Genomic DNA, 26,691 nt, shown 5'->3' with positions numbered 1-26,691 from the left:
GTTACATAGAAAATTTTAGTCTCTGTGATTTTCAAACCTCTTTCTCTTACTTGGTTTTCTGTTTGCTTGAGGGCAAGCAAATGCTAAGTCTGGGGGAGTTGATATATCATGGTTTTTATGGTTTTAAACCATGATATAAGTTTTAGTTATAAAGTTTTTAAAGTGTTTTTCAAGTTTTTTGGAGTCTTTTCAGTTTTTAGGTGCGTTTGGAGCATAATTGGAGATTTTAGAGGATTTTGGAGCCAAACAAGGATCAGTTTCGGTGAAGGACGATTTATTACCCTTGGTGTAGCTCGACACCACTAATGGTGTCGCTCGACACCATTAGTGGTGTCGCTCGATACCAATGTTGTCAAAAGAATATATAGTGTTCTAAGAAGGCCCAAAAATTTCTAATATTTGCAAGAAGGTCCAGCTCGTGTTTTTAGCTTTATATTAGGTTTTTCCGCCACCTGTTTTTGGCCTACTTTTTATTTTTTATCGATACTTTTAAGAGCTTTTTGAGGGGGGACAACTCTGAGACTCTGTTCGTTTGAGAGAAGATTTCGAACCCTTGTTACTTAATCCTATTATTCTTTTCTGAAATCTATTCAATCATGTTTATTGCTTTAATTCCCATGTCTGAGTAGTTTGTTTGCTAGGTTTAGGGTTCTCATAAATGATCTCATTGGATGTTAGATAAGTTGATTAGTTAAAGTTCATAATCTGATTAGTTCTTCACTATAGGTTGTTCTTAAAGCTAATTCTTGACTGGCCACCTAGAACTTAGATCTTAGGTTAACTAATTGACACGAAAGTATAACTGATAATCTGACAAGACCAAGGGTGAGCAAAATAGCTATCCGCAAAAAATGTTGGTTTAGATATTTTATGAACAAATCAAACATGCGCTTAAAGCTTGTTTAGTCTTTAGATATTTTGCAAGAGCACATATATGCTTCTGGTGACATGTAACTCAGAGTAATGATGTTGCAGGATTGCAGGTGCAATGATGTTGCCCTCTCCATCAAGTTTTGCAAAACTTGATCTGCTTAAAGTTTAAGCGCTAGAGCTATTCTGCAAGAGCACAAATATATAATATTAGTACAATACGGTCGAACCATAGAGACTAGAGATTCACTCAATAATCTAACTAGGCTTGAATTACGCCAAGTAAAAACAGTGAAATTGAATGCAGCAATGAAGTATTTAAAACGGTTGTAAAATCAATGAGAAAGTATTAAGCCTAGTGTATTTTTCAGGAAATCAGAGAATGAAGATAAATCGATTAATCATGATTCAGGTTTTTAGCGCGGTTTTGAACTCAAATCACGAAATTATAATTAACCAATTTTCGTTGCGAGAATTATCTAAGTCTAAATCTCATAACTCCAAATTTCTTTGCAAATCTTAAAGACTAAACAACTTTTAAGCACAGGTTTGATTTGTTCACAAAATATCGAAACCAAATTTCTTTATGGATAGCTAATTTTCTCACCCTAGATTTTGTCAGATTATCAATTACATTTTCGTGTCATTCAATTAATCTAAGATCTAAGTTCTAGGTGACCAGTCCATAATTAGCTTTAAGAACAACCTATAGTAAAGAACTAATCAGGTTATGAACTCTAACCAATCAACTTATCTAACATCCAATGAAATCATTTATGAGAACCCTAAACCTAACAAACAAACTACTCCTACATAGAAATTGACATAATAAACATGATTAAATAGATTACAAAAAAGAATAATATAATTAAATAACAAGGGTTCAAAATCTTCTCTCCAACGAACAGAGTTTCAGACTTGTTTCCCCTAAAAAAAACTCTAAAAAAAGTAAGTCAAAACAGGTGGCTGAAAAATATAATATAAAGCTAAAAACACGGGTGGCTGAAAAATATAATATAAAGCTAAAAACACGAGTTGGGCTTTCTAGCAAATATTGGAAAATTTTGAGCCTTCTTAAAACACTATATATTCTTTTGACAACATCGGTGTCGAGCGACACCATTAGTGGTGTCGAGAAGGTAATAAATCGTCCTTCATCAAAACTAATTCTTGCTTGATTCCAAAATCGTCTAAATTTTCAATTGTGTTCCAAACGTACCTAAGACAAAAACTTCAAAAGATTTGAAAAATACTAAAAAACTTTATAACTAAAACTTATATCATAGTTAAAAACCATAAAAACTATGATATATCAATAGTTTAAAAAGAATTTAGACAGATTTGATTGTTTTGGTGGAGAATAGATCGTTTTCCCACTAATATTATACGGATATAGTTTGACAATCCATGATAAACTACCCGCCTTTAGAATATTATTTTAGCAACTTAGAAAGAAAGAACAAACAAAATTTGCCCAAAATTTAACTATGATGGTTTACTATCAGATTATGCAAAGATACCTTGGTTACGTCGGATACTCGCGAAAGTCTGAAACAACGATGTGACATAGTCGTACATTAGATTTTCTTAGAATAGTACAAGACAACTTCAAAATAGAGACTCTCTAGAATTTCTACCACATTAAATGATGTCACATGTCACATCTTATTAACTCGTTGTTTGTTAGAATGTTTACAAATACATGTAATTCGTTAGAGGTACTTATCTCACCTAATAATGCTAACCTTTATAGAAATAAATTAGTACAGATTTGCATCATCATATTCACCACCCATCAGGATTTAATATAAAAAGAAATTCCAGGCTTAGCTATCCACACATTTGGAATGTGATAAGTAGTTTTATTTCTTCTATTTAGTAAGTGACGAGATAGAACCACACCATATATGTGAGTTATGCAATTCAGATTGATAAAATTGGAATGGAGCGAAATTAATATCTAACAACATAGTAAAACAAAGTGATCGTAGTTCAAATGTTTTTGCTAAAGTTTACTTTCCATTACAAAACTTAAATAGCAACAGTAACTTTATTAGCGGTAAATTATAGGAATTGCCAAACATGACATCCTTAGCCTCTATAGATACAAATTCGAATTAGACAACCTTGGAACGGGCAAGGCAACAAGAGGAGTCTTGAGCTTCAAGACAATCCCAAACTTCTCTTCCAAGTCCAAGACGTGTCCTTCCGGAATCTTCCAATTGAACGAATGCAATAACGTCGCGAGAGTGTACAGAACCATCCTCTCGGCAAGTGCTACACCAGCGCACATTCTCCGGCCAGATCCAAAGGGAAAATAGCTATAATCAGTCCCGGTGAAATCACAAGACTTATTAACAAGAAATCTTTCAGGACAAAACTCAAACGGATTATCCCAGACGTTTGGGTCTCTCTGAATAGACCAAACATTGACAAAGATCTTAGTGTCTTTAGGAATGGTGTAGCCACCTACCACCGCGGTTTCAGCCGGACGGTGTGGGACTAACAAAGGGAGGGTTGGGTGGAGTCTAAGTGTTTCTTTCATAATGGCTAGTATGTAAGGAAGTCTAGTGATGTGTGATTCTTCAACAATATTGTCTTCGCCTACAACTTCGTCTAGCTCTTGCTGCGCTCTCTTTACCAACTCCGGTTTGCTTATAAGCTCGGCCATAGCAAACTCTATCGTGTTTGTCGATGTATCCGTACCACCAACCACCATATCCTTCACATATCTATAACAAACAACATTGATCAAATCACTTCTCATGAACAGTTAATATCTATATTCTTGTGTTTATTTTTATCGGAAGATATCAAAATTATCCACATAGTATGCAGTTGCCATCTAAATTTTGAAGTGACTAAGCCTATGATTGGTATTCTATGGAATAACACAATGATTCCATTTTCCGCAAGATTTTACCAATATCGTTCTACATTATCTCATATCGAGAATCAGATTAATTACAAAACCTACATTTGAAATCTAAATTGTAAAGTGACCAAAGCATTAATTACCGTAAGTACGGCTTTGACATGGTTAGCCGTAATGGGAACCTCCGAGTCACCTTCTTCGTTTTTTAACTTCATCAAATAATGCAAAAAGTCTTTGCATTCACCATCATCTTCATCTCTTCTATTTAGCATTTGCGTATGTTTGATAGCTCGATCTAATACCGCATCAAGCTCTCTAACACAGACACTCATCCTCTTCACAAGCCCTTGAATATCAAATCTAGATAGCCACGGAAAAAAATCCGATACATTAGGCTCACTCAAAAGCCTAGTTAACTCAGAAATCACTCCTTTAAACTCTATTCCAACACTCTCCATCTCCTCTGCTTTCACCGAACCTCCCCATAACATATTCATCGTAAGATTCATCATCGTCAAGAACATTTGATCTCCAACGTTCACCAGTAATTCTTGCTGACCTTGCTGATACAAATATCTCGTTCTTTCCCTGATTTCTTTGCGTCGTAGCTCATAGAAAGAATCCAAAGTTTTGCGGCTAAGAAGCTTGAGAACGCAAACTTTTCTAAGCCTTCTCCATTCAGCACCGTATGGTAACCAAACGATGTCGATACCACCATAAGTAGCGGCTCGGCCCGTGAGAGGGACGTCTCGGTTTGAGAAATTGATGTCTTGGTCTTTCAAGATCTCTTGAGCTAGCGATGGAGAGCTGACCACGACGGTTAACTTTGAGCCGAGATTGAGTTTGAAGATTGGACCGTACTTTTGAGCGATGGTTGTGAAGTAGGTGTGAAGCTCAGGGTCAAGAAACATGAGGTTTCCAACAATAGGTACCCCTCGCGGTCCAGGCGGCAGAGGCGGTTGCGGTCCGCGTTTGAAGCGGTACCAGAGAATCGAGGAGATAGCGGTGAGAATGAGAATTGTATAAGGAGTGAGATTGATTGTGTTGTCAGTGAAGAGATGTGAAGACATTGTTGGCAATTATGAAGATCTAACAATGAAAAGGGTTCTTTATGTTAGTTCTTTCACCTTTACTATTACAATGCGGTTATACATTAATAAACTAATAATGGGCTATCATGAAAGAAGACTTAACGGTCTGAAAGATGATGATAACTTTTGAGCGGATGTTATACTTTCCACTGTTTTTAGAGTACTCATTTTGTTTTTCAAAGTATAAGATATTTTGAGTAAACATACAAAGATTAAGAAATTTATTAGTCTTTAAAATAAATCTATTTAATATTTGATTTAAAAAAATTTTACCAATCATGAAAAATACTGTAGAGTATAAATTGTCATAAAACATTAAATATAAATATATTTATATAACATTTGTATGACGACAAAATATATATATATATATATATATAACATTTGCATAGAAATATGTAAACAACTTATCTGTTAAAACAAATAAAAACTCTAAACACGATATATTATGAAATATATCCAGTATTATTCATAACTATTTTTTGTAAAATTTGACTTCTAATATTTCAAAATAATAGTGGATTTGAAAATTTATTCACAAATCACTAATTCAATAATATTGGGGTTTTTTTAAAAAAGAATTGAAAATTCATGTTGGAATAACATAGGATTTGTGATTTTAATATAAATCACTCTAAATGCTAGATTGAGTATTTATAATGTTTGGTGGGACATTTATAACGTTTCTAAAACTCATATTACGCTTGAACAAAAAGGTACAGTGTATAACGTTTGGTGGGATATTTACAAAAAAAAAGTTTGGTGCATGGTACATTGTACTTTTTTTTTGTATAATGCAAGAATTGCTAAAGATAAGAGCACAACGGGAGTGTTTAGATGATGCTTAGCTCAAAAAATAAATCCAAAATGAAAATAAATTGAAGAATCGTTGCTTAAATAAGACCAATAAGCATCGATGCTTATAGGGCACGTGAGGTTTATTTATTGGACATATAGAAAAGAAGCTATGTTTATTGATGTTTTTGTTTTCTCTCTTTTCTTTTTCTCTTTCCTCATTTTTTTTTCTTCTCTCTTAAGTTTAATATTATTTCTTAAATCGATGCTAGCATTGCTGATGCTCTAACAATCTTGGCTTCTATAGATAAAGATTCAAATCGGACAATCTCGGAACGGGCAAGGCAACAAGAGGGGTCTTGAGCTTCAAGATAATCCCAAACTTTTCTTCCAAGTCCAACACATGTCCTTCTGGAATCTTCCAATCAAACGAATGCAATAGCGTCGCAAGAGTGTACAAGACCATCCTCTCGGCGAGTGCTACACCGACGCAACTTCTCCGGCCAGATCCAAAAGGAAGAAAACTATAATCGGTTCCGGTGAAATCACAAGATGTATTATCAAGAAACCTCTCAGGACGAAACTCAGTTGGATTCTCCCACACATTTGGGTCTCTCTGAATAGACCAAACATTGACAAAGATCTTGGTGTTTTTAGGGACGGTATAACCGCCCACAACCGCGGTTTCAGCTGGACGGTGAGGGACTAACAAAGGAATGGTTGGGTAAAGCCTAAGTGTTTCTTTCATTATGGCTAATATGTAAGGAAGTCTAGTGATGTGTGATTCTTCAACAATTTTGTCTTTGCCTACAACTTGGTCTAGTTCCTGCTGCGCTCTCTTCATCAACTCCGGTTTGCTTATAAGCTCAGCCATCGCAAACTCTATCGTGTTCGTTGATGTATCCGTACCACCAAACACCATATCCTTCACATATACATAACAAACATTTTGATCAAATCACTATCATGAACTCAGACTAATCTACATATCTGCCATCTAAATTATGAAGTAGCTAAGACTCTAATTGGTAATCCGCAGAAATGGCAGATTATAAAGATCTCATAGAGAAACTCAGACTAATCAATGTACTCTACAATTGACATCTAAATTTTGAAGTGGAAAATTTTTTGATTGGGAATCCAATCTGCAGAATAGCGGAATGGCTGAACCATAATGAAATTCCAAAATATGTAACCAATTGAAATTTTATGACTTATCATGACTGCCAAATATAGGAATACAAATGACAGATTTAGTTCGGAAACCATAATTCTACATTTTCGTAACTATATCAACTTTTTGTTGATTAATGATTTTATCATCGGTTTATTCACCAGGGTTTTAAAAGAAGAACTTTCTAAATTTCCAAAAATAGAAGATACGTTCACTTTCTAAAAATTTGGTGTCCTCCCAAATGCATGTTTTATATTCTAAGATTATGAAACTGAAAACCATATTCATTACCATGAGTACGGCTTTGACATGGTTAACCGTGATGGGAACCTCTGAGTCAACTTCTTGGTCCTTTAACTTCATCAAATGTTGCAAAAAGTCTTTGCATTCACCATCATCCCTACTTTTGAGCCTTTTCATGTGCTCGATGGCTTGATCGAATATAGCATCGAGCTCGTGAACATACACACGCATCTTCTTCACAAGCCCTTGAAAATCGAATCTCGCTATCCACGGAAAGAAATCCGAAACATTAGGCTCACCCGCAAGCCTAGATATCTCAGAAATCACTCCTTTAAACTCTGTTCCAACACTCTCCATCTCCTCTGCTTTCACCGAACCTCCCCATAACATATTCATCGTTAGATTCATCATCGTCAAGAACAACTGATCTCCGACTTTCACTGGTGATTCTTGCTGACCTTGCTGGTACAAATATCTCGTTCTTTCCCTGATTTCTTTGCGTCGTAGCTCGTAGAAAGAATCCAAAGTTTTGCGGCTAAGAAGCTTGAGAACGCAAACTTTTCTAAGCCTCCTCCATTCGGCACCATATGGTAACCAAATGATGTCAATACCACCATAAGTAGCGGCTCGGCCCGTGAGAGGGACATCTCGGTTTGAGAAGTTGATGTCTTGGTCTTTCAAGATCTCTCGAGCCAGCGATGGAGAGTTGACCACGACGGTTAGCTTTGAGCCGAGATTGAGTTTGAAGATTGGACCGTATTTCTGAGCGATGTTTGTGAAATAGTTGTGAAGGTCAGGGTCAAGAAACAGGAGGTTTCCGACAATAGGTAGCCCTCGCGGTCCAGGCGGCAGAGGCGGTTGCGGTCCGCGTTTATTGAGGTACCAGAGAATCGAAAAGATTGCTGTGAGAATGAGAATTGCATAAGGAAGGAGATTAATTGTGTTGTTTGTTAAGACATGTACAATTGGTGACATTTTTGAGAATTATGAGATTAAGTAAAGGAAAGTGTTCTCTATGCTTTATGTTAGTTATTTTACCTTTACTATTAGCAAACAGCTGTAGGGGTAAACAGAAATAAATTTTAATGGACAAAGCCAATCACGAATGAAGACTTAACGGTCTCAAAGATGATAAGTTTTGAGCGGATGTTATACTTTCCAATATTTTTTGGAATGGTACTTGGATATTATTACTCTCTCAATATAAAACTGAAGATATTTTAAGCTTTTCATACATACTAATTTTCACTTTTTGTAAATCATGCAGACAATTCTGACCTACAAAATCCACGGTGTTCTGTCTGCACACTAACCACGATGAATAGTTTTTCTTGCACGGCATTGAAAATCTCTTAAATTTACCCTTTTTTTTTAATTTGCATCTCCAGAAATCAAACTCTATATCTTCTCGTGTGAAAACATGAATGAACTCTTGGTCAACCAACCAAAAGAACTTTCACTCTATTTTTTTTTGTCATAAATGAAATATGTTAGAAAAAATTAAAAATGTATGTTAAGATTACGAATTTGTTAACAAAATCTAATAATTCCAAAATATTATGATGAATATTTTACTCAATATTTAGAATAATACTACTCTTATTCTTAAAATAGATTACCGTCATTCATTCTTAACAATTTTTCTGTAAACTTTGTTTAAAATTCTTTAGACCTTAAACTCTTTAAAATCTTCCTATATATCCAAATAATTGACCTAATATGCATTTCTTAGAGTTGGAATAGAGTAATATTTGAGGAGATTTTTCTCTAAACTAATATCTAAAACGAGAATTAGATTATCTTTAGAGATGCTCTTCAGGTCCTAATAACTCAAACTTCTCTGAATTGCGTTTATCACCCATCATGATTTTCGTTTATCACCCATCTTAATTAAATTCAGTAAGAAACTCATGATTAACTACATTTATTTGAAATAATGCTAAGTTGTTTTGTTTCTTCTATTTATAGTAACTAGATTTTGTACCCATGCGAATGTTATCATACTGATAAAAATCATATTTAAACAGTTATATTTATTTAGATATTAATTTGTTGTAATAAAATTTATCAAAAATAATTCAGTTTTAACCTCAAATTTATATATAGATTTTGAGGTTTTAACGATCTTGTTTGAATTTATATATGTGCCGTTTTAAAAACATATTTCGAACGCGTAACAATTTATATACCAAAACCAACCCAAAATGTAACAAACTAATTAAAGAATACTTAATTAGTATTAACCTTATCGTACTCGCAGCTTTAACCTTATCGTGTATACGCCATAAAAAAAAAAGAGATGATGAGTGTGCGAAAAGAATAAGTCTGGGGGAGAGAAAAGTACCAAAGTGTGTATAGCTGATTTGTTTGAGTATAGTACGAGAAATAGTTTAGAAGGTTCTTGGCACTGGAATCATCAGTGAGATCCAGCGATGAGGGTTTATGGACAATGTTGTGGAATTTTGGATTTAATCTGGGAGGCTGTGAATGTCTGCGGAGAAGTACATGGTGGTTCGATTTGGAATGATGAAGCACTAGTTGAGTTGCAGGGTGATCGGTCAAAAGCGATGTTCCAGTGAAAGGTTGAGTCTCTGTGTTTTCAAACCTCTTTCTCTTATTTGGTGTTCTGTTTGCTTGAGGGCAAGCAAATGCTAAGTCTGGGGGAGTTGATATATCATGGTTTTTATGGTTTTAAACCATGGTATAGGTCTTATTTATAGAGTATTTCTAGTGTTTTTCGAGTCTTTTGGAGTTTTTACAGGTCATAGGTACGTTTGGAGCTTAACTTGAGACTTTGGAGCACTTTGGAGCTAAACCAGAATCAAATTCGCGAAGGACAAATCATGTGCAATGGTGTCGCTCGACACCTTGGAGAGTGACGCTCGACACTTGTTGCAGAAATAAGGAAAACGTGATTTTGTTTCTTGTTTGAAGAAGGAGTTGGACCCAAAAGTCTCCAATAATTACAAGGAAGCCCAACACGTGATTTTTAGTATTTAATAGGGTTTTTAGCCATCTTATATCGAGACCTTAGATTTTCTTAGAGAGAACTTTTGTTTTTGAGAGCTTTTGGGGAGACAAGTCTGAAACTCTGTTCCGAAGAGAGAAGATTTCGAACCCCTGTATATTAATCTATTTACTGCTTTCTGCATTCTATTCATTCATGTTTATTGCTTTAATCTCTATGTCTGAGTAGTTTGCCTATTAGGTTTAGGGTTCTCATAAATGGTTTCTTTAGATCTTGGATTGATTGATTAGTTAGGGTTCATAATCTATTTTGTTCTTCACCATAGGTTGTTCTTAAAGCTAATTCTGGACTGGCCACCTAGAACTTAGATCTTAGGTTAATTGATTGACATGGAAGTGTAATTGAATAACTGGAAAGAACCTAGGGTGAGCAAAGTAGCTATTCGCAAAGGAATTTGGTTTAGATACTTTGTGAACATATCAAATTTGAGCATTAAAGCTGGTTTATGTCTTTAGGATTGGCAAAAGAATTTAGAATTCTGAGATTTAGACTTCGATAATTCTCGCAACGGAAATTGGTTAGTTATAATTTCGTGATTTGAGTTCAAGAACCGTGCTTAACCCTGAACCCTGATTTATCGATTAATCTGCATTCTCTGATTTCCTGAGAAACACCCTGAGCCTAATTCTTTTCCATAGAGTTTACAACCTTTTTGCTTTCATTGTTGCTTTTAATTTCATTGTGTTTGCTTAGCGTAGTTCAAGCCTAGATAGTTTATTGTACGAATCTCTCGTCTCTGTGGTTCGACCCCTTCAATACTACAACTGCACATCTGTGCTCTTGCAGAGTAGCTTTAGGGATTAAACTTTTAGCAGATCAAGTTTTGGCGCTGTTGCCGGGGACTTAATTTTCGCCATTAGACTTTAGTTCTTGAGTTTCGACTAAGTTTTTCTTAGTGTCGAGCGACACCAGCACTGGTGTCGCGCGACACCCATCGTTTTTCTTAATTTTATTTTTACTTTGTTACTTCATTTGTTCTTTCTCTTTGTCTCAGCAACCGGCAGAGATGGAGAACGCAAACAGACTTGTGTGTGATGATGCTGGTATCTGGAGAGACCAAGATGGTCATGTGTGCAATGAGAGAGGCCAAAGACTTGATGGAGATGGTAACATCATTCCACCAGCACCTTTACCGGTGAATGTTGTTAACCAGTACCCACCACCTGCACCGCGTGGTAATGCTGTGATCATTCCAAATCAGAGGAATGCTCCAGAAGAACAGAACGTGAGGGAACCTGCACCTGCAGCTGGTCGTGGAAGAACGATTGGAGATTACAACAGGCCTGAGCAGTTCTATGCAAATCGATCCGCGATTCGCGCTCCTGCGTTTCAAAGGAATGATTTTGAGTTGAAGCCTGTGTACTACACTCTTGTGGGACAGCATCCTTTTCATGGTCATTCTCATGAGCACCCTATGGATCACATCGAGAGGTTTGAGGACTTGGTCACCAGCATCAAATACAATGGAGTGTCCAATGATTATCTTTTCTGCAAGCTGTTTCCTTACTCTCTTGCTGGAAAAGCAGCTAACTGGCTGAAGCAGTTGGAGTCAGGATCACTAACTACTTGGGAAGAGACCAGGAACGCTTTTCTGCAAAATTTCTATGATGATGCCAGGTCTGAGGAACTGAGACTCAAAATCTCAACGTTTTCTCAATGACCAACTGAAGCATTCAAAGCTGCTTGGGTGAGATTCAAGTCGTACCAGCGAGATTGTCCACATCATGATTTCAGTGATGTTCAGCTGCTGGGTATTTTTTCAGAGATGTTGATTGGAGATATCAGATGGCTCTTGATGCTGCAAGCAATGGGAACTTCAACACCAGATACCCTGAAGATGTTGTTGTGCTTATTGAGAACTTGGCATCTAGCAATAGTACCAAGAATGCAGACTATCAGCGAAGGAAGCAGGTTGGGAACATAGATGGATCGCAGATTGCTGAGGTGAAGGCTAAGCTAGACTCTGTGCATAGCCTTCTTGTGGGTAAGAAGTCTGTCAGATTTCCTGCAGATGTTGAGAGTTTCGAACTTGAGGAAGAGGATGTTAACTTCATCAATGGAGCTGGATTTCAAGGTCAGAGATTTGGTACTCAGCAAAGAAACATGAATTACAATGGAAATAATCAGAGGAGTACCTTCACAGGTAATCAGAACTCTTTTGGTTGCAACTCTAGACCTGTTTAGTACCAGACATCCTACTCCAACAATAGTTTTTTAAGGAATTATGGTTCTCTCCTCCTCCTCAAACTCTAGATAATGAGGTGAAGTCTATGCTGGAACAGATCTTGGAAGGTCACTAGAAGATGACTGTGGATTTCAATGGGAAGATTGATGCTATGTATCTGGATCTGAATGGAAAAATTGAAGTTCTGAACACTCATGTCAAGAAGCTTGATACTCAGGTTGCTCAGACTGCAGAGTCTGTAAAAAGGCAAGAAGGATTCCTTCCTGGGAAGACTGATACCAATCCTAGGCATTACGTCAGTGCCATCTCGTTAAGAAGTGGTAAAAAGTGGTAAAAAGTTGACTCTTGTGCTGAAAAATGGTGTTTCTGAGGATGAAATCGTGGAGTTGGACGAATCTGAAGAAAATTTCGAAGTTGCAGAGCCGGTGTCGAGCGACACCACAACCAGTGTCGCGCGTCACCAATTGCAGAGCGAAGCTGATATTCCTCAAAGTCCGAAATCTGCTGAGGAAAAAGTTTACAAACCTAAGGTTCTTTACCCAAGGAGTCCTAGGAAGTCCAAGCAGGAGATAGATGATGTCAGATGCAAGGCTTTGATGGAGAAGCTTGTGATTGAGATTCCTTTGGTTGATACTGTGAAGATTGCTCCTACTCTCAAACACTATATGAAGAGGATGGTGACTAATAATCTGAGTCATGAGGAAGGAGTGATGATGATTTCTGAATAAGTCAGTGTTGTGATTCAGAATAAGATTCCAGAGAAACTCTCGGACCCAGGAAGCTTTGTTTTGGACTGCTCTATCTTCTTGGAGAAGTTCAAGAGATCGCTGTGTGATCTTGGTTCGAGTGTCAACCTCATGCCATACTCTGTAGCTGTTAACCTTGGGATGACTGACTTCAAGCCAACTAAGATCTCTTTGATCCTAGCAGATCGATCTAAAAGAATCCCAAAAGGTGTTTTGGAGGATGTTCCGATTAAAGTTGGTGATTGCATAATTCCTACAGATTTCGTGGTTCTGGAATATGGAGAGGAACCCAAAGATCCTCTTATCTTGGGAAGATCGTTTTTAGCTACAGCTGGAAAGGTAATTGATGTCAAGCATGGTAACCTTGATCTCTACTTGGGAGATACCATCATGACTTTCAAGATGGAGAAGCTGAAGGATCCAACCATAGATGGTCAGACATTCCAAGTCAGTGCAATACCTGAAGTGATAGTTGGAGATCAGAACGTGTTTGATGCTGAGAAGGTGAAAGATCAACCTGAGTTGACTAAGACGTCTACAGAACCAGTAACTGCTATTGCACAAAAAGCTCACAACATCATGTTCCATTCATCTCCACCAAAGAATAGGTCAAGGTCACCCAAACACAGATCTCACCCTGGTGCTATTCCTGCATTCCTTGGACGACCTCATGCGCTCAACGCTTACAAACCACCATGGATGAGACGACTTTCACAGAGGCACTCTTTGCCACTGTCTGATCCACCAGATGCATAATCTATCCATAGTCAAGCTAGTGACTTAAAAAAAAGCGTTTGGTGGAAGGCAACCCACTGGTAAATCTGTACATAAGTCTTTTTGTTTCTTTTGATTTTCATTTTTCGTTTTTGTGTTTTAGGTGTAACAGATACGAAGTGGTTAGTGTCGAGCGACACCACCATCAGTGTCGGTCGACACCAGTAAAAAAAAAACAAATAATAGGAAATCAGGAAACCGGAGTCGAACCAGAAATTCGGAGTGGTCTGTTGCAATTTGGTACGAGAAGAACAAGTGTCGCACGACACCATCATCAGTGTCGCTTGACACCATCATTGCAGCCAGGTAAGTTCTCTGTTTTTCCTGCGTTTCTCTGTTTCATTTCTTTTGTTTCACCAACTTCGGACTAGATAACACTGGGGACAGTGTTGTTTAAGTCTGGGGGAGGTAGTTGCTGACATTGTGTTTGTTTTTCTTAAGAGTCAGTCGTGTCAAAACGTTTTTGAGTCAAAACTTGTTGGAGATTATGAGGTTTTTCCTGGAATTATTGTGATGACCTTTCATCTAAGTGACTATTGCTGCAGATTCAGTCTAGATCCGACTAATGAAAAATCCAAAGACTGACCAGTTGACTAAAGGCGTCCATGTTTCCAACAGAATCCACTAACCTGAGCTAATTTCTGAACTCTTTCTTTTACCTCATTGATGTGACTAATGTTCATAGAGCTTGATTCCTCATTCATACTTGACAAATGAAAGCCTATGTGAAATCTAATGTTGGTGTTTCTCTCCCTGTGACGAGCTAAAAAAAGAGTTGAAACAAGAAAGAAAAAGGCAAAAAGATTGAGATGATTTTCACTTAGGAGTGAAGGGCTAGGAAAATTTCCAAGGATCCCATTATTTCACTTCTAAGTTGGAATGATCACACAAAGGAAGGAAGCGAGGGGTAGGAAAGTTTCCTATGACCCCACTATTCGCCGAAAACCTTTGATACAAGGTAAGGGGACAACTCGGGGACTCAATGGAAAACACCATCAGTACTCGCAGCTTTAACCTTATCGTGTATACGCCATAAAAAAGAAAGAGATGATGAGTGTGCGAAAAGAATAAGTCTGGGGGAGAGAAAAGTACCAAAGTGTGTATGGCTGATTTGTTTGAGTATAGTACGAGAAATAGTTTAGAAGGTTCTTGGCACTGGAATCATCAGTGAGATCCAGCGATGAGGGTTTATGGACAATGTTGTGGAATTTTGGATTTAATCTGGGAGGCTGTGAATATCTGCGGAGAAGTACATGGTGGTTCGATTTGGAATGATGAAGCACTAGTTGAGTTGCAGGGTGATCGGTCAAAAGCGATGTTCCAGTGAAAGGTTGAGTCTCTGTGTTTTCAAACCTCTTTCTCTTATTTGGTGTTCTGTTTGCTTGAGGGCAAGCAAATGCTAAGTCTGGGGGAGTTGATATATCATGGTTTTTATGGTTTTAAACCATGGTATAGGTCTTATTTATAGAGTATTTCTAGTGTTTTTCGAGTCTTTTGGAGTTTTTACAGGTCATAGGTACGTTTGGAGCTTAACTTGAGACTTTGGAGCACTTTGGAGCTAAACCAGAATCAAATTCGCGAAAAAAAAAATCATGTGCAATGGTGTCGCTCGACACCTTGGAGAGTGACGCTCGACACTTGTTGCAGAAATAAGGAAAACGTGATTTTGTTTCCTGTTTGAAGAAGGAGTTGGGCCCAAAAGTCTCCAATAATTACAAAGAAGCCCAACACGTGATTTTTAGTATTTAATAGGGTTTTTAGCCACCTTATATCGAGACCTTAGATTTTTTTAGAGAGAACTTTTGTTTTTGAGAGCTTTTGGGGAGACAAGTCTGAAACTCTGTTCCGGAGAGAGAAGATTTCGAACCCCTGTTTATTAATCTATTTACTGCTTTCTGCATTCTATTCATTCATGTTTATTGCTTCAATCTCCATGTCTGAGTAGTTTGCCTGTTAGGTTTAGGGTTCTCATAAAGGGTTTCTTTGGATCTTGGATTGGTTGATTAGTTAGGGTTCATAATCTATTTAGTTTTTCACCATAGGTTGTTCTTAAAGCTAATTCTGGACTGACCACCTAGAACTTAGAGCTTAGGTTAATTGATTGACACGAAAGTGTAATTGAATAACTGGAAAGAACCTAGGGTGAGCAAAGTAGCTATTCGCAAAAGAATTTGGTTTAGATACTTTGTGAACATATCGAACTTGAGCATTAAAGCTGGTTTATGTCTTTAGGATTGGCAAAAGAATTTAGAATTCTGAGATTTATACTTAGATCATTCTCGCAACGGAAGTTGGTTAGTTATAATTTCATGATTTGAGTTCAAGAACCGTGCTTAACCCTGAACCCTGATTTATCGATTAATCTGCATTCTCTGATTTCCTGAGAAACACCCTGAGCCTAAATCTTTTCCATAGAGTTTACAACCGTTTTGCTTTCATTGTTGCTTTTAATTTCATTGTGTTTGCTTAGCGTAGTTCAAGCCTAGATAGTTTATTGTGCGAATCTCTCGTCTCTGTGGTTCGACCCCTTCAATACTACAACTGCACATCTATGCTCTTGCAGAATAGCTTTAGGGATTAAACTTTTAACAGATCACAGGAACATGTAGATGGAGAGAGAGTATGTTTGAGGGAGAGAAATAAAGAGAGAGAGGGAGAGAGAGAGAGAGAGAGAGAGAAAGAGAGAGATAGGGAAGAGAGGGAGAAAGAGAAACGGTGGAGAAAGTTAAACATTATAGGTACGTGATATTAAATCTATGTTAGTTCGTATTTTCTATATTTCAATTTTTTTATATTTGAAACAATTCTTACTTTAAATGTAATTATCTAAATTGTGTAATATATACAATTTCGGACGAGGGAAAAGGGAGAGAATGAGAGAGAGAAATATTGAAAGAGAGAGAGAGAGAATGATAGAGAGGGACACGTAGAGGAGGAGGAGAAAGAGAGTTAAAATTTTCAAGTACATATATTTGATTGATATAAAAGACGAAAGGAAATAAGAATATGATGAAGTCGGAGAGAATAAAGAAGACGAAGGCGATGAAGAAGAAGAAGAAGAAGAAGAAGAAGAAGAAAAAGAAGTAGAATAGGAAGAAGATGAGGAAAAGATGTGGAAAATAGCGAAAAGAAGAAGATGTGACAAAAAAACTTAAAGAATAAGAAGTAAGAAAAGACATATAGAATGAATAGGAGAAAAAGGAACTAAAAGAAAATGACAAAAAACTAAGATGAAAACATGGGAGAAGAATGAGAGATAAAGATGGAAGACAATGAAGAAATATAAGGAAAAAACGATAAACAAGAAAAAGTAAAACATAAATAAGAAGTAAAAAGAAGAAAATGAAAAACAACTATGTGAAGATGAATAACTCGTTTTTTTTATAATTCAATTGGTTTGTGAGTTCAATATCCTTAGTTAGTAAACATTTTTGTCTTTAATTTTGGATGATATTTACTTTTTGAATTTGATTTATTTTATTATGTATGTCTTAAATAGTTATTTAATTCTTTTCAGTTTTTAGTTTATAACATTGTACTTATGTCCACATAAGGTGCAGACCAAACATCTAATTAATAATATATGAAGCTATAGAACAAGATCAGACCATGTGAGTTATGCAATTCAGATTAAAGAATATTGGACTGACACGAAACTATTAGCCAAACATTTAGGTAAAAAAGAAGGCCCAAATTTTGCTATTTTTACCGACGTCTGATATATATTATAGAACTTATTAAAACTTCATTAATAACATCCTACATCACCGTAGTAATTATTTGGTTTTGTATAAGAGTATCACATATGATGTTTGAAACACATTATAAATACATTGTACATTATACTAGAAATCCGGTAATAATTTTTTGGTTTTTGTATGCTACTAAAGATTACAATCTTAGCTTCTATAGGTAAAGATTTGAATCGGACAACCTCGGAACGGGCAAGGCAACAAGAGGGGTCTTGAGCTTCAAGACAATCCCAAACTTTTCTTCCAAATCCAACACATGTCCTTCTGGAATCTTCCAATCAAACGAATGCAATAGCGTCGCTAAAGTGTACAAGACCATCCTCTCGGCGAGTGCTACACCTGCGCAAATTCGCCGGCCAGATCCAAAAGGAAGAAAGCTATAATCGGTTCCGGTGAAATCACAAGATTTATTATCAAGAAACCTCTCAGGACGAAACTCAGTTGGATTCTCCCACACATTTGGGTCTCTCTGAATAGACCAAACATTGATGAATATCTTGGTATCTTTAGGGACGGTGTAACCACCCACAACCGCGGTTTCAGCTGGACGGTGAGGGGCTAACAAAGGAATGGTTGGGTAAAGCCTAAGCGTTTCTTTCATTATGGCTAATATGTAAGGAAGTCTAGTGATGTGTGATTCTTCAACAATTTTGTCTTTGCCAACAATTTCGTCTAGTTCCTGTTGCGCTCTCTTCATCAACTCCGGTTTGTTTATAAGCTCCGCCATCGCAAACTCCATTGTGTTCGTAGATGTATCCGTACCACCAAACACCATATCCTTTACATAAACATAACAAACATTTTGATCAAATCACTATCATGAACTCAGACTAATCTACATAGCATGCATCTGCCATCTAAATTATGAAGTAGCTAAGACTCTAATTGGTAATCTGCAGAAATGGCAGATTATAAAAATATCATATTGAAACTCAGACTAATCAATGTACTCTACAATTGACATCTAAATTTTGAAGTGGGAAATTTTTTGATTGGGAACCCAATCTGCGGAATAGTGGAATGGCTGAACAATAATGAATTTCCAACATATTTTACCAAATGAAAGTTTATGACTTATCATGACTGCAAAATATAGCAATACAAATGACAGATTTAGTTCAGAAACCATAATTCTACATTTTCGTAACTATATCGACTTTTTGTTGATTAATGATTTTATCATGGGTTTATTAGCTCCAATATAAGAAGAACTATCTAAATTTCTAAAAATAGAATATACGTTCACTTTCCAAAAGTTTGGTATCCTCCCAAATGCATGTTTTATATTCTAAGATTATGAAACTCAAACCAAATTAATTACCACGAGTACGGCTTTGACATGGTTAACCGTGATGGGAACCTCTGAGTCAACTTCTTGGTCCTTTAACTTCATCAAATGTTGCAAAAAGTCTTTGCATTCACCATCACCCCTACTTTGTACCCTTTGCATGTGCTCGATGGCTCGATCGAATATAGCATCGAGCTCGTGAACATACACACGCATCTTCTTCACAAGCCCTTGAAGATCGAATCTTGCTACCCACGGAAAGAAATCCGAAACATTAGGCTCACCCGCAAGCCTAGTCATCTCGGAAATCACTCCTTTAAACTCTGTTCCAACACTCTCCATCTCCTCTGCTTTAACCGAACCTCCCCATAACATATTCATCGTTAGATTCATCATCGTTAAAAACAACTGATCTCCGACGTTCACCGGTGATTCTTGTTGACCTTGCTGGTACAAATACCTCGTTCTTTCCCTGACTTCCTTGCGCCGAAGCTCGTAGAAAGAATCCAAAGTTTTGCGGTTAAGAAGCTTGAGAACACAAACTTTTCTAAGCTTTTTCCATTCGGCACCGTATGGTAACCAAACGATGTCGATACCACCATAAGTAGCGGCTTGAACTGTGAGAGGGACGTCTCGGTTTGAGAAGTTGATGTCTTGTTCTTTCAAGATCTCTCGAGCCAGCGATGGAGAGTTGACCACGACGGTTAGTTTTGAGCCGAGATTAAGTTTGAAGATTGGACCGTGTTCTTGAGCGAGTTTTGTAAAGTAAGTGTGAAGGTCAGGGTCAAGAAACAGGAGGTTTCCGACAATAGGTAGCCCTCGCGGTCCAGGCGGCAGAGGCGGTTGCGGTCCGCGTTTAAAGAGGTACCAGAAAATTGAAAAGATTGCTGTGAGAATGAGAATTGCATAAGGAAGGAGCTTAATTGTGTTGTCGGTGAAGAGATGTGAAATCGGTGACATTTTTGAGAATTATGAGATTAAAACAAAGGAAATTGTTCTTTATGTTAGTTATTTCACCTTAACTTTACCAATAGTATACAGTAATATATTAATAACGGGGAAAGCCAATCATGAATGAAGACTTCAGGGTCTAGATGATATCTTTTTGAGCGGATGTTAGACCATGTCCATCAATGACTTCTGAGAAATGGGTTCGTCTTAATATAATAATACTTTTTTTATTTTGTTTTTTTTATTTTTTTTAAATTCGAAAATTATTTTTTGGAACTAATCAGAATGCTTTACGTGTGATGAATCTGGATGAATTTGGATTCTTCAGCTTCGTCGAGAAGAACTTTGACCATAAACCTCTACATTTAAAATTATTATTTTATTGAATTTCATCTTAAAACCTATGCCATGAATTCTTGATGAACTCCTGATAAACATGCTCTTATACTCTTACTGTGTTTAGAATGGTACTTTCCACTGTTTTTACTCTCTCAATAAAAAATTTGATAGATATTTTAAGCTTTTCATACATACTAATTTTTTTTTAACTTACTATTTCTTTTATAAATAAAATATGTTAGTGAAAATTTAAAATATGTTAAAATTACGAATGGTTTAACAAAATATAATAATTCCAGAATAATAGTTCTTTATACTCAATTTAGAATTATTCTATTCTTTTTCTTACAATAGATTATTATTCATTCATAACATTTTTTCTGTAAAATTTGTCTAAATAATTTTAGATCTTTAAATTCCATAAATTTTTTCTATATATCCATATCATTGATCCAGTATGCTTTTCTTAGAGTATGAATAGATTAATATTTGAGAAGGTTTTTCTCTAAACTTATATCTAAAGCGAAAATTAGATTAGCTTTTAAAGATGTTTTTGAGGTCCTTGAATTAGTTTTAGAGATGTTTTTGAGGTTCTAAAAGCATCTTCATTGAGAGATTCTCACGAGAGTATAGAGAATGAGAAGAGATTTTCAAATGATAACTTATGAGAACCCATGAGAACCTCAAAACAAATGTATTCTTTTTATATTAGTTTAATTTTTAATTTAGATTAAAATTTTGAAAAATAATCAAGTTCTATTTAAATACTAGTATTTTTTATGTTTGAGATACTTTAAAAGATTTTCACCAATAAAGATGCGCTTATAACTCAAAGTTTTCTGATTTGCGTTTATCACCCATCGTAATTAAGTTTAGTAAGAAACTCACAATTTGCGTTTATCAACCATCATCGTAATTAAGTTTAGTAAGTTGTTTTGTTTCTTCTATTTTTAGTAATTAACAGAGAGAACTGTGATGTGAGTTATGCAGTTCAGATTAGAGAATATTGGACTGGCACGAAACTAATATCCAAACATTTAGATAAAACAAATGGTCCAAATTCAATACTTTTGTTATTTTTTTACCGAATCTGACGTTTGATTTACATTATAAAACTTATATTAAAACTTCGTAAATAACATCATACTTTACCGTAATAATTATTTGGTTTTGTATAATAGAATCACATATGACGCTTAAAAAACGTTATAAATACATTGTACTTTACCTCGAAAAACCCGGTAGTAATTTGTTGTTTTTGTATGATACAAGAATTTCTAAAGATTACAATCTTAGCTTCTATAGGTAAAGATTTGAATCGGACAATCTCGGAACGGGCAAGGCAACAAGAGGGGTCTTGAGCTTCAAGACAATCCCAAACTTGTCTTCCAAATCCAACACATGTCCTTCTGGAATCTTCCAATCAAACGAATGCAATAGCGTAGCTAGAGTGTACAAGACCATCCTCTCGGCGAGTGCTACACCTGCGCAAATTCGCCGGCCAGATCCGAAAGGAAGAAAGCTATAATCGGTTCCGGTGAAATCACAAGATTTATTATCAAGAAACCTCTCAGGACGAAACTCAGTTGGATTCTCCCACACATTTGGATCTCTGTGAATAGACCAAACATTGATAAAGATCTTAGTGTCTTTAGGAATGGTGTAGCCGCCCACTACCGCGGTTTCAGCCGGACGGTGAGGGACTAACAAAGGAATGGTTGGATAAAGCCTAAGTGTTTCTTTCATAATGGCTAATATGTAAGGAAGTCTAGTGATGTGTGATTCTTCAACAATATTGTCTTTTCCGACAACTTCGTCTAGCTCTTGCTGTGCTCTCTTTATCAACTCCGGTTTGCTTATAAGCTCGGCCATCGCAAACTCTATCGTATTCGTTGATGTATCTGTACCACCGACCACCATATCCTTCACAAATACATAACAAACATTTTGATCAAATCAGTATCATGAACCAATAATCATCTAATCTACCTAGCATGCAGCTGTCATCTAAAATTTGAAATAGCTATAACTCTGGTTGGTAATACGCAGAAATGGCGGATTCTAAAGATATCAGATCAAAAGTTAGAGTAACCAATTGTTTCAATGATGTATCTTTTTCAAGTTTCAAAAACATGATTCCACTGAATGATAAAAGTAAAAATTAAAACGTTATTTTTCTATCCATCACACATGTTCTAAATTTATAACTAGTTTATACAAAACTTTATTCATCTTTGACATTTTAAGATTTATTTAAGGTTTTTTTCGATTCGACTATTCTATTATTCAGCTATCCTCAATACCAGTCATGCCCAATGTATTCTACTGACTACTACAGACATCTAAGTTCTGAAGTTTCAAATGTTACTGGTAATACTAATGAGAAGTTTAATCTAGAAACCATAATTCAGCATTTTCGTAACTATATTAACTTTTTGTTAATTCCATTCTGCTTATTTTTTTCACTTTCCAGAAGTTTGGTATCCTCCCAAATGCAAGTTTTATATTCTAAGATTATGAAACTGAAAACCAAATTAATTACCATGAGTACGGCTTTGACATGGTTAACCGTAATGGGAACCTCTGAGTCAACTTCTTGGTCCTTTAACTTCATCATATGTTGCAAAAAGTCTTTGCATTCACCATCATCATCCCTACTTTTTAGCCTTTGCATGTGCTCAATGGCTCGATCGAATATAGCATCGAGCTCATGAGCACACACACGCATCTTCTTCACAAGCCCTTGAAGATCGAATCTTGCTATCCACGGGAAAAAATCCGAAACATTAGGCTCACCCAAAAGCCTAGTTATCTCAGAAATCACTCCTTTAAACTCTGTTCCAACACTCTCCATCTCCTCTGCTTTCACCGAACCTCCCCATAACATATTCATCGTTAGATTCATCATCGTCAAGAACAACTGATCTCCGACATTCACCGGTGATTCTAGCTGACCTTGCTGGTACAAATACCTCGTTCTTTCCCTGATTTCTTTGCGTCGAAGCTCGTAGAAAGAATCCAAAGTTTTGCGGCTAAGAAGCTTGAGAACGCAAACTTTTCTAAGCATTCTCCATTCGGCACCATATGGTAACCAGACGATGTCAATACCACCATAAGTAGCGGCTCGGCCCGTGAGAGGGACATCTCGGTTTGAGAAGTTGATGTCTTGGTCTTTCAAGATCTCTCGAGCCAGCGATGGAGAGTTGACCACGACGGTTAGCTTTGAGCCGAGATTGAGTTTGAAGATTGGACCGTATTTCTGAGCGATGTTTGTGAAATAGTTGTGAAGGTCAGGGTCAAGAAACGGGAGGTTTCCGACGATTGGTAGCCCTCGCGGTCCAGGCGGCAGAGGCGGTTGCGGTTGGCGTTTGAAAAGGTACCACCAGAAAACCGAGAAGATAGCGGTGAGGATGAGAATTGCGTAAGGAGTGAGATTGATTCTGTTGTCGGCAAAGAGATTTGGAATCGGTGACATTTTTGACAGCTGTTTGTAGAGGAATTTTGAGATTGATAAAGCTTTGCTATACTGTTTGTACGTAGGGAATCATTTCACCTTCACTGTTTAGTGTTTATATAACAAAATAATTTACTATAATAATTGTTAGGGATAGCCAACTTTTTATAATACTTTTTTTTTTCTGGACATCAGGAAGCCAAATATGAGTGGAGAATGGAGATGATAGCATTTGAACGGATAATAATATACTTTGCATTTTTTTTCTTTTATTTATTATTTAATCAAATAGTTACTCGTAAATAGTTTAAGAGTTCTGACACAAGAAGTTTTGTAGTCATGAAAAAATGAAAGTACCTCTCCAGAAATGGACCCAACGTTTAAAAATTTGAAGCTCATAAAAAAAAAAAAAATCGTGGACCCAGTCAAGAAAAGAGAGTTTGTGTAATGAAATGAGAATTTTAAGGACCTAAAAACCAATCGTGAATTATATTATTTGTTGTATACATCCCGAAATTTCTATATTTACCATACTTTATTTGTTTTCAACTACGATAAGAACAAAAAAAGATTTGTTTACAACTTTCTTGTGGAGAGGTGAAGCCAAATTTACTAATTCAATAAAAGATGCTTCATATATATAAGGCATTTGAAGAGAGAATGACTTCAGTTAATAGTTTTTTTTTTCATCTATGTGGTATTTTCCACTGGAATCGGGAATTTTATTCTATGCTCAGTAGACCTAATTTTTGTTAAATAAAAACATTTGAAATTTGTGCCAAACACATCTTCCGAAAATAGGATATCTTGGGAGGTGAATATGATGTTTACGTGACTCTTTATGATTCTATGACATATTTGGTCGTAAAATAGGTATCGGTAGTTTTCAACAAAAAAGCATAACTTGAGTACTACATATTACATAGATGTTCCGGCGACAAAAAAAAAAACATAGATGTTCCTTGCCTATAGTCTTATAGAACAACATATAAATAAAAATCATCATTCTTTGATAGTTTATGAAGGGTGGTATCATATCTACATTGGGTATAAATTTTTTTTCTTAATTTAATTTATAAAAAAATTACCGTTGTGATTTTTCATCGCAAACTAACGTCTCTTTATAAAACCAAGTTTACAAAAAAAAAAAATCATACCAAGTCTTTGAAATACAAAAAATTACACAATATGATATTCATATCACGATAGAACGATTGAAGCAATCTTACATGATACTTCCTTTTTAGAAGTCTTACTCGCTGATAAATAATCTACTTCGTCATTTTCCTTCTTGTGATAAATGTTAATTTAATGCCATCTCTATTATTGATTCTCACTTTATAGGAAACTCCAAAGTCAACTTTGCATGACAATGTTCACTAATTTTCACCGGCGATCTATATTTTCTTACAACTGAACGCCAAATGAGATATACTATTTGCGGTGGTGTCCTTATTGTTATCCCCAAAATCGTAATATAGGATCAATTATACTAGTTAACGATTTATAGTTGATCCTATATTACGTATAACTAGTACAGTTGATCCTATATTACGATTTTGGGGATAACAGTAAAGACACCACCGCAAATAATATATCTCTGAATCATGCGATAGAACAAGTTTAATTTTTACGTATTGTGAATATTTTATATTCCAAAATTATATTTAAAAACGATCTAATCAGAATAATTTGTCTTGAACGGTTAACATGATCACATCTAGATATATTAGATGTTATTTGAATTGCAAATTCAAACAAATGTCCAACATCCTATAATCCACGCAGCAACCAGAAAAATGTTAGAACAATGATGTACAATAATTATATTTAAACACAAAAACACAATTTTATTACATAATTTGATTTTAAAAAGATGAGGTATGGATTCATGGGTTAGAATCTAGTTTACTTAAAAGAAACAATTGAAACGCTATTGACGACATAAAATATGAGATGTATTAAAGACCCTCTTGAGAAACAATCAATATGATCATCAGCAACAAGGTGAACAAAACAAGAAAAGAGAACAATGCAATAAGAATCAATTAAACAAACGACGTACACCCTTTAACGTAGGAATCAAGAAACCTGAGTTTTTTTACAAGTAACTTCAACAACGTATCTAATAGTTCCCTTGCAGTGAGTCGGACCAAAAATCTTGTCCGGAGCAGGCAACTCACACTTCGTTTTCCCAAGACATTTCTGCACAAGTACGTAATAATAGTAAGATCAAGACTACCCTAAAAACAATAATAATATTTGAAAAATATATTTTTCCCATGTTGCCAAAAAAAAAAACTTATTTTTCCCTCTCAATCTTTGATATATAAAAAAAAATACTCTACTTTTAAATTAATAAATATATTAAATATATTCCAAGATTCAACCTTATTTGTAAGAAAAAACATAATTAAAACAAATTGTATTTGTGTAATATTGTGTCAAAATAACATTTATTTGATTTAATTACTTTTCAAAAGATTATTAATGTTAATTAATTAATTTTGCGTACCTTTTTAATGATATTCAATGTATTGCGTGCACCGCATTTTCCGCGTTTATATGTACCACAAGCACCAGAGGGTTGCCCATAGTCGGCGAATTTGATCTCTGAGATAACATCTCCTTTGTCGCAATCAAAATCCGGTGGCAGTAGCTTACCGGAAGCGTTGCTAGAATCCGCGCACACTGTGTATTCATCTGGATTACTGTTACTACTAGGGGAATGAATATTGGAGTCAGAAAGAACACGTTTCCGGTGACCGTGTAATGAAACGTCCATCATTGTAGCTAAACTACAGACAGAAGAAAGAAACAGAACAAGAAGCAAAATTAAACCATGAAGACGACGACAATGTAAAGTCCCCATATTTCTTTTTGGTGTTCTCATAAAAGATGAGAAGTGGTAATAATTAATGAGACTGGTAATAAGACTATTTATGGCTGGTATAGTCTATATAAGGTATTGCTCAAGAGAAAGATTGCAAAATTAAAGAAAGATTGTTCGAGAGGCGGGTTCGTGTGTGGATGTGGTATTGAAGTATATTTTCTTAATATTTCGTTTATATATATATATATTTTTTTTTTTTTTTGCATTTTTCCTCTTTCTTGGCTTTCGGAGGT

At 35.8% G+C, this 26,691-nt stretch overlaps 6 protein-coding genes across 6 annotated transcripts; 1 reads left to right on the top strand and 5 right to left on the bottom strand.

The window, feature by feature from the left end:
* Positions 1–2,934: 2,934 nt before the first annotated feature.
* On the bottom strand, positions 2,935–4,815 carry LOC18014376 (flavonoid 3'-monooxygenase). The gene is made up of 2 exons (XM_006396718.2): positions 3,889–4,815; positions 2,935–3,592 (listed from the first exon to the last, which is right to left on the bottom strand). Exons 1-2 carry the CDS (start codon positions 4,813–4,815, stop codon positions 2,969–2,971), a joined length of 1,551 nt encoding a protein of 516 aa, XP_006396781.1. The 3' UTR covers positions 2,935–2,968.
* A 1,005-nt stretch (positions 4,816–5,820) lies between these two features.
* On the bottom strand, positions 5,821–8,023 carry LOC18014375 (flavonoid 3'-monooxygenase). Its single transcript, XM_006396717.2, has 2 exons — positions 7,097–8,023; positions 5,821–6,556 (listed from the first exon to the last, which is right to left on the bottom strand). Exons 1-2 carry the CDS (start codon positions 8,021–8,023, stop codon positions 5,933–5,935), a joined length of 1,551 nt encoding a protein of 516 aa, XP_006396780.1. The 3' UTR covers positions 5,821–5,932.
* Positions 8,024–12,379: 4,356 nt separating this feature from the next.
* Positions 12,380–13,763, top strand: LOC112085245. Its single transcript, XM_024154438.1, has 3 exons — positions 12,380–12,556; positions 12,600–12,938; positions 13,008–13,763. Exons 1-3 carry the CDS (start codon positions 12,380–12,382, stop codon positions 13,761–13,763), a joined length of 1,272 nt encoding a protein of 423 aa, XP_024010206.1.
* A 3,839-nt stretch (positions 13,764–17,602) lies between these two features.
* On the bottom strand, positions 17,603–19,781 carry LOC18014374 (geraniol 8-hydroxylase). The gene is made up of 2 exons (XM_006396716.2): positions 18,855–19,781; positions 17,603–18,311 (listed from the first exon to the last, which is right to left on the bottom strand). Exons 1-2 carry the CDS (start codon positions 19,779–19,781, stop codon positions 17,688–17,690), a joined length of 1,551 nt encoding a protein of 516 aa, XP_006396779.1. The 3' UTR covers positions 17,603–17,687.
* Positions 19,782–21,261: 1,480 nt separating this feature from the next.
* On the bottom strand, positions 21,262–23,658 carry LOC18014373 (flavonoid 3'-monooxygenase). The gene is made up of 2 exons (XM_006396715.2): positions 22,654–23,658; positions 21,262–22,034 (listed from the first exon to the last, which is right to left on the bottom strand). The coding sequence occupies exons 1-2, from the start codon at positions 23,584–23,586 to the stop codon at positions 21,411–21,413; spliced, it is 1,557 nt and encodes a 518-aa protein (XP_006396778.1). The 5' UTR covers positions 23,587–23,658; the 3' UTR covers positions 21,262–21,410.
* Positions 23,659–25,647: 1,989 nt separating this feature from the next.
* On the bottom strand, positions 25,648–26,437 carry LOC18014367 (beta-galactosidase 15). The gene is made up of 2 exons (XM_006396714.1): positions 26,081–26,437; positions 25,648–25,770 (listed from the first exon to the last, which is right to left on the bottom strand). Exons 1-2 carry the CDS (start codon positions 26,435–26,437, stop codon positions 25,648–25,650), a joined length of 480 nt encoding a protein of 159 aa, XP_006396777.1.
* Positions 26,438–26,691: the final 254 nt, after the last annotated feature.

The sequence above is a fragment of the Eutrema salsugineum genome, unplaced genomic scaffold, assembly GCF_000478725.1.
Source record: "Eutrema salsugineum unplaced genomic scaffold, Eutsalg1_0 scaffold_3, whole genome shotgun sequence".
Lineage (NCBI taxonomy): Eukaryota > Viridiplantae > Streptophyta > Magnoliopsida > Brassicales > Brassicaceae > Eutrema > Eutrema salsugineum.
This window is presented reverse-complemented; position numbering and strand designations above follow the sequence as displayed.

Bases quoted from the DNA above. Each gene is read 5' to 3' on its own strand.
- LOC18014367 (XM_006396714.1), bottom strand. From the start codon at position 26,437: ATGGGGACTTTACATTGTCGTCGTCTTCATGGTTTAATTTTGCTTCTT. The intron at 25,771-26,080 runs GTACGCAAAATT...GTACTTGTGCAG, and splicing joins CATTGAATATCATTAAAAAG to AAATGTCTTGGGAAAACGAA.
- LOC18014375 (XM_006396717.2), bottom strand. From the start codon at position 8,023: ATGTCACCAATTGTACATGTCTTAACAAACAACACAATTAATCTCCTT. The intron at 6,557-7,096 runs GTAATGAATATG...GTATATGTGAAG, and splicing joins ATGTCAAAGCCGTACTCATG to GATATGGTGTTTGGTGGTAC.
- LOC18014373 (XM_006396715.2), bottom strand. From the start codon at position 23,586: ATGTCACCGATTCCAAATCTCTTTGCCGACAACAGAATCAATCTCACT. The intron at 22,035-22,653 runs GTAATTAATTTG...GTATTTGTGAAG, and splicing joins ATGTCAAAGCCGTACTCATG to GATATGGTGGTCGGTGGTAC.
- LOC18014374 (XM_006396716.2), bottom strand. From the start codon at position 19,781: ATGTCACCGATTTCACATCTCTTCACCGACAACACAATTAAGCTCCTT. The intron at 18,312-18,854 runs GTAATTAATTTG...GTTTATGTAAAG, and splicing joins ATGTCAAAGCCGTACTCGTG to GATATGGTGTTTGGTGGTAC.
- LOC112085245 (XM_024154438.1), top strand. From the start codon at position 12,380: ATGACTGTGGATTTCAATGGGAAGATTGATGCTATGTATCTGGATCTG. The intron at 12,557-12,599 runs GTCAGTGCCATC...AGTGGTAAAAAG, and splicing joins ATACCAATCCTAGGCATTAC to TTGACTCTTGTGCTGAAAAA. The intron at 12,939-13,007 runs GTGACTAATAAT...GTTGTGATTCAG, and splicing joins AACACTATATGAAGAGGATG to AATAAGATTCCAGAGAAACT.
- LOC18014376 (XM_006396718.2), bottom strand. From the start codon at position 4,815: ATGTCTTCACATCTCTTCACTGACAACACAATCAATCTCACTCCTTAT. The intron at 3,593-3,888 runs GTAATTAATGCT...AGATATGTGAAG, and splicing joins ATGTCAAAGCCGTACTTACG to GATATGGTGGTTGGTGGTAC.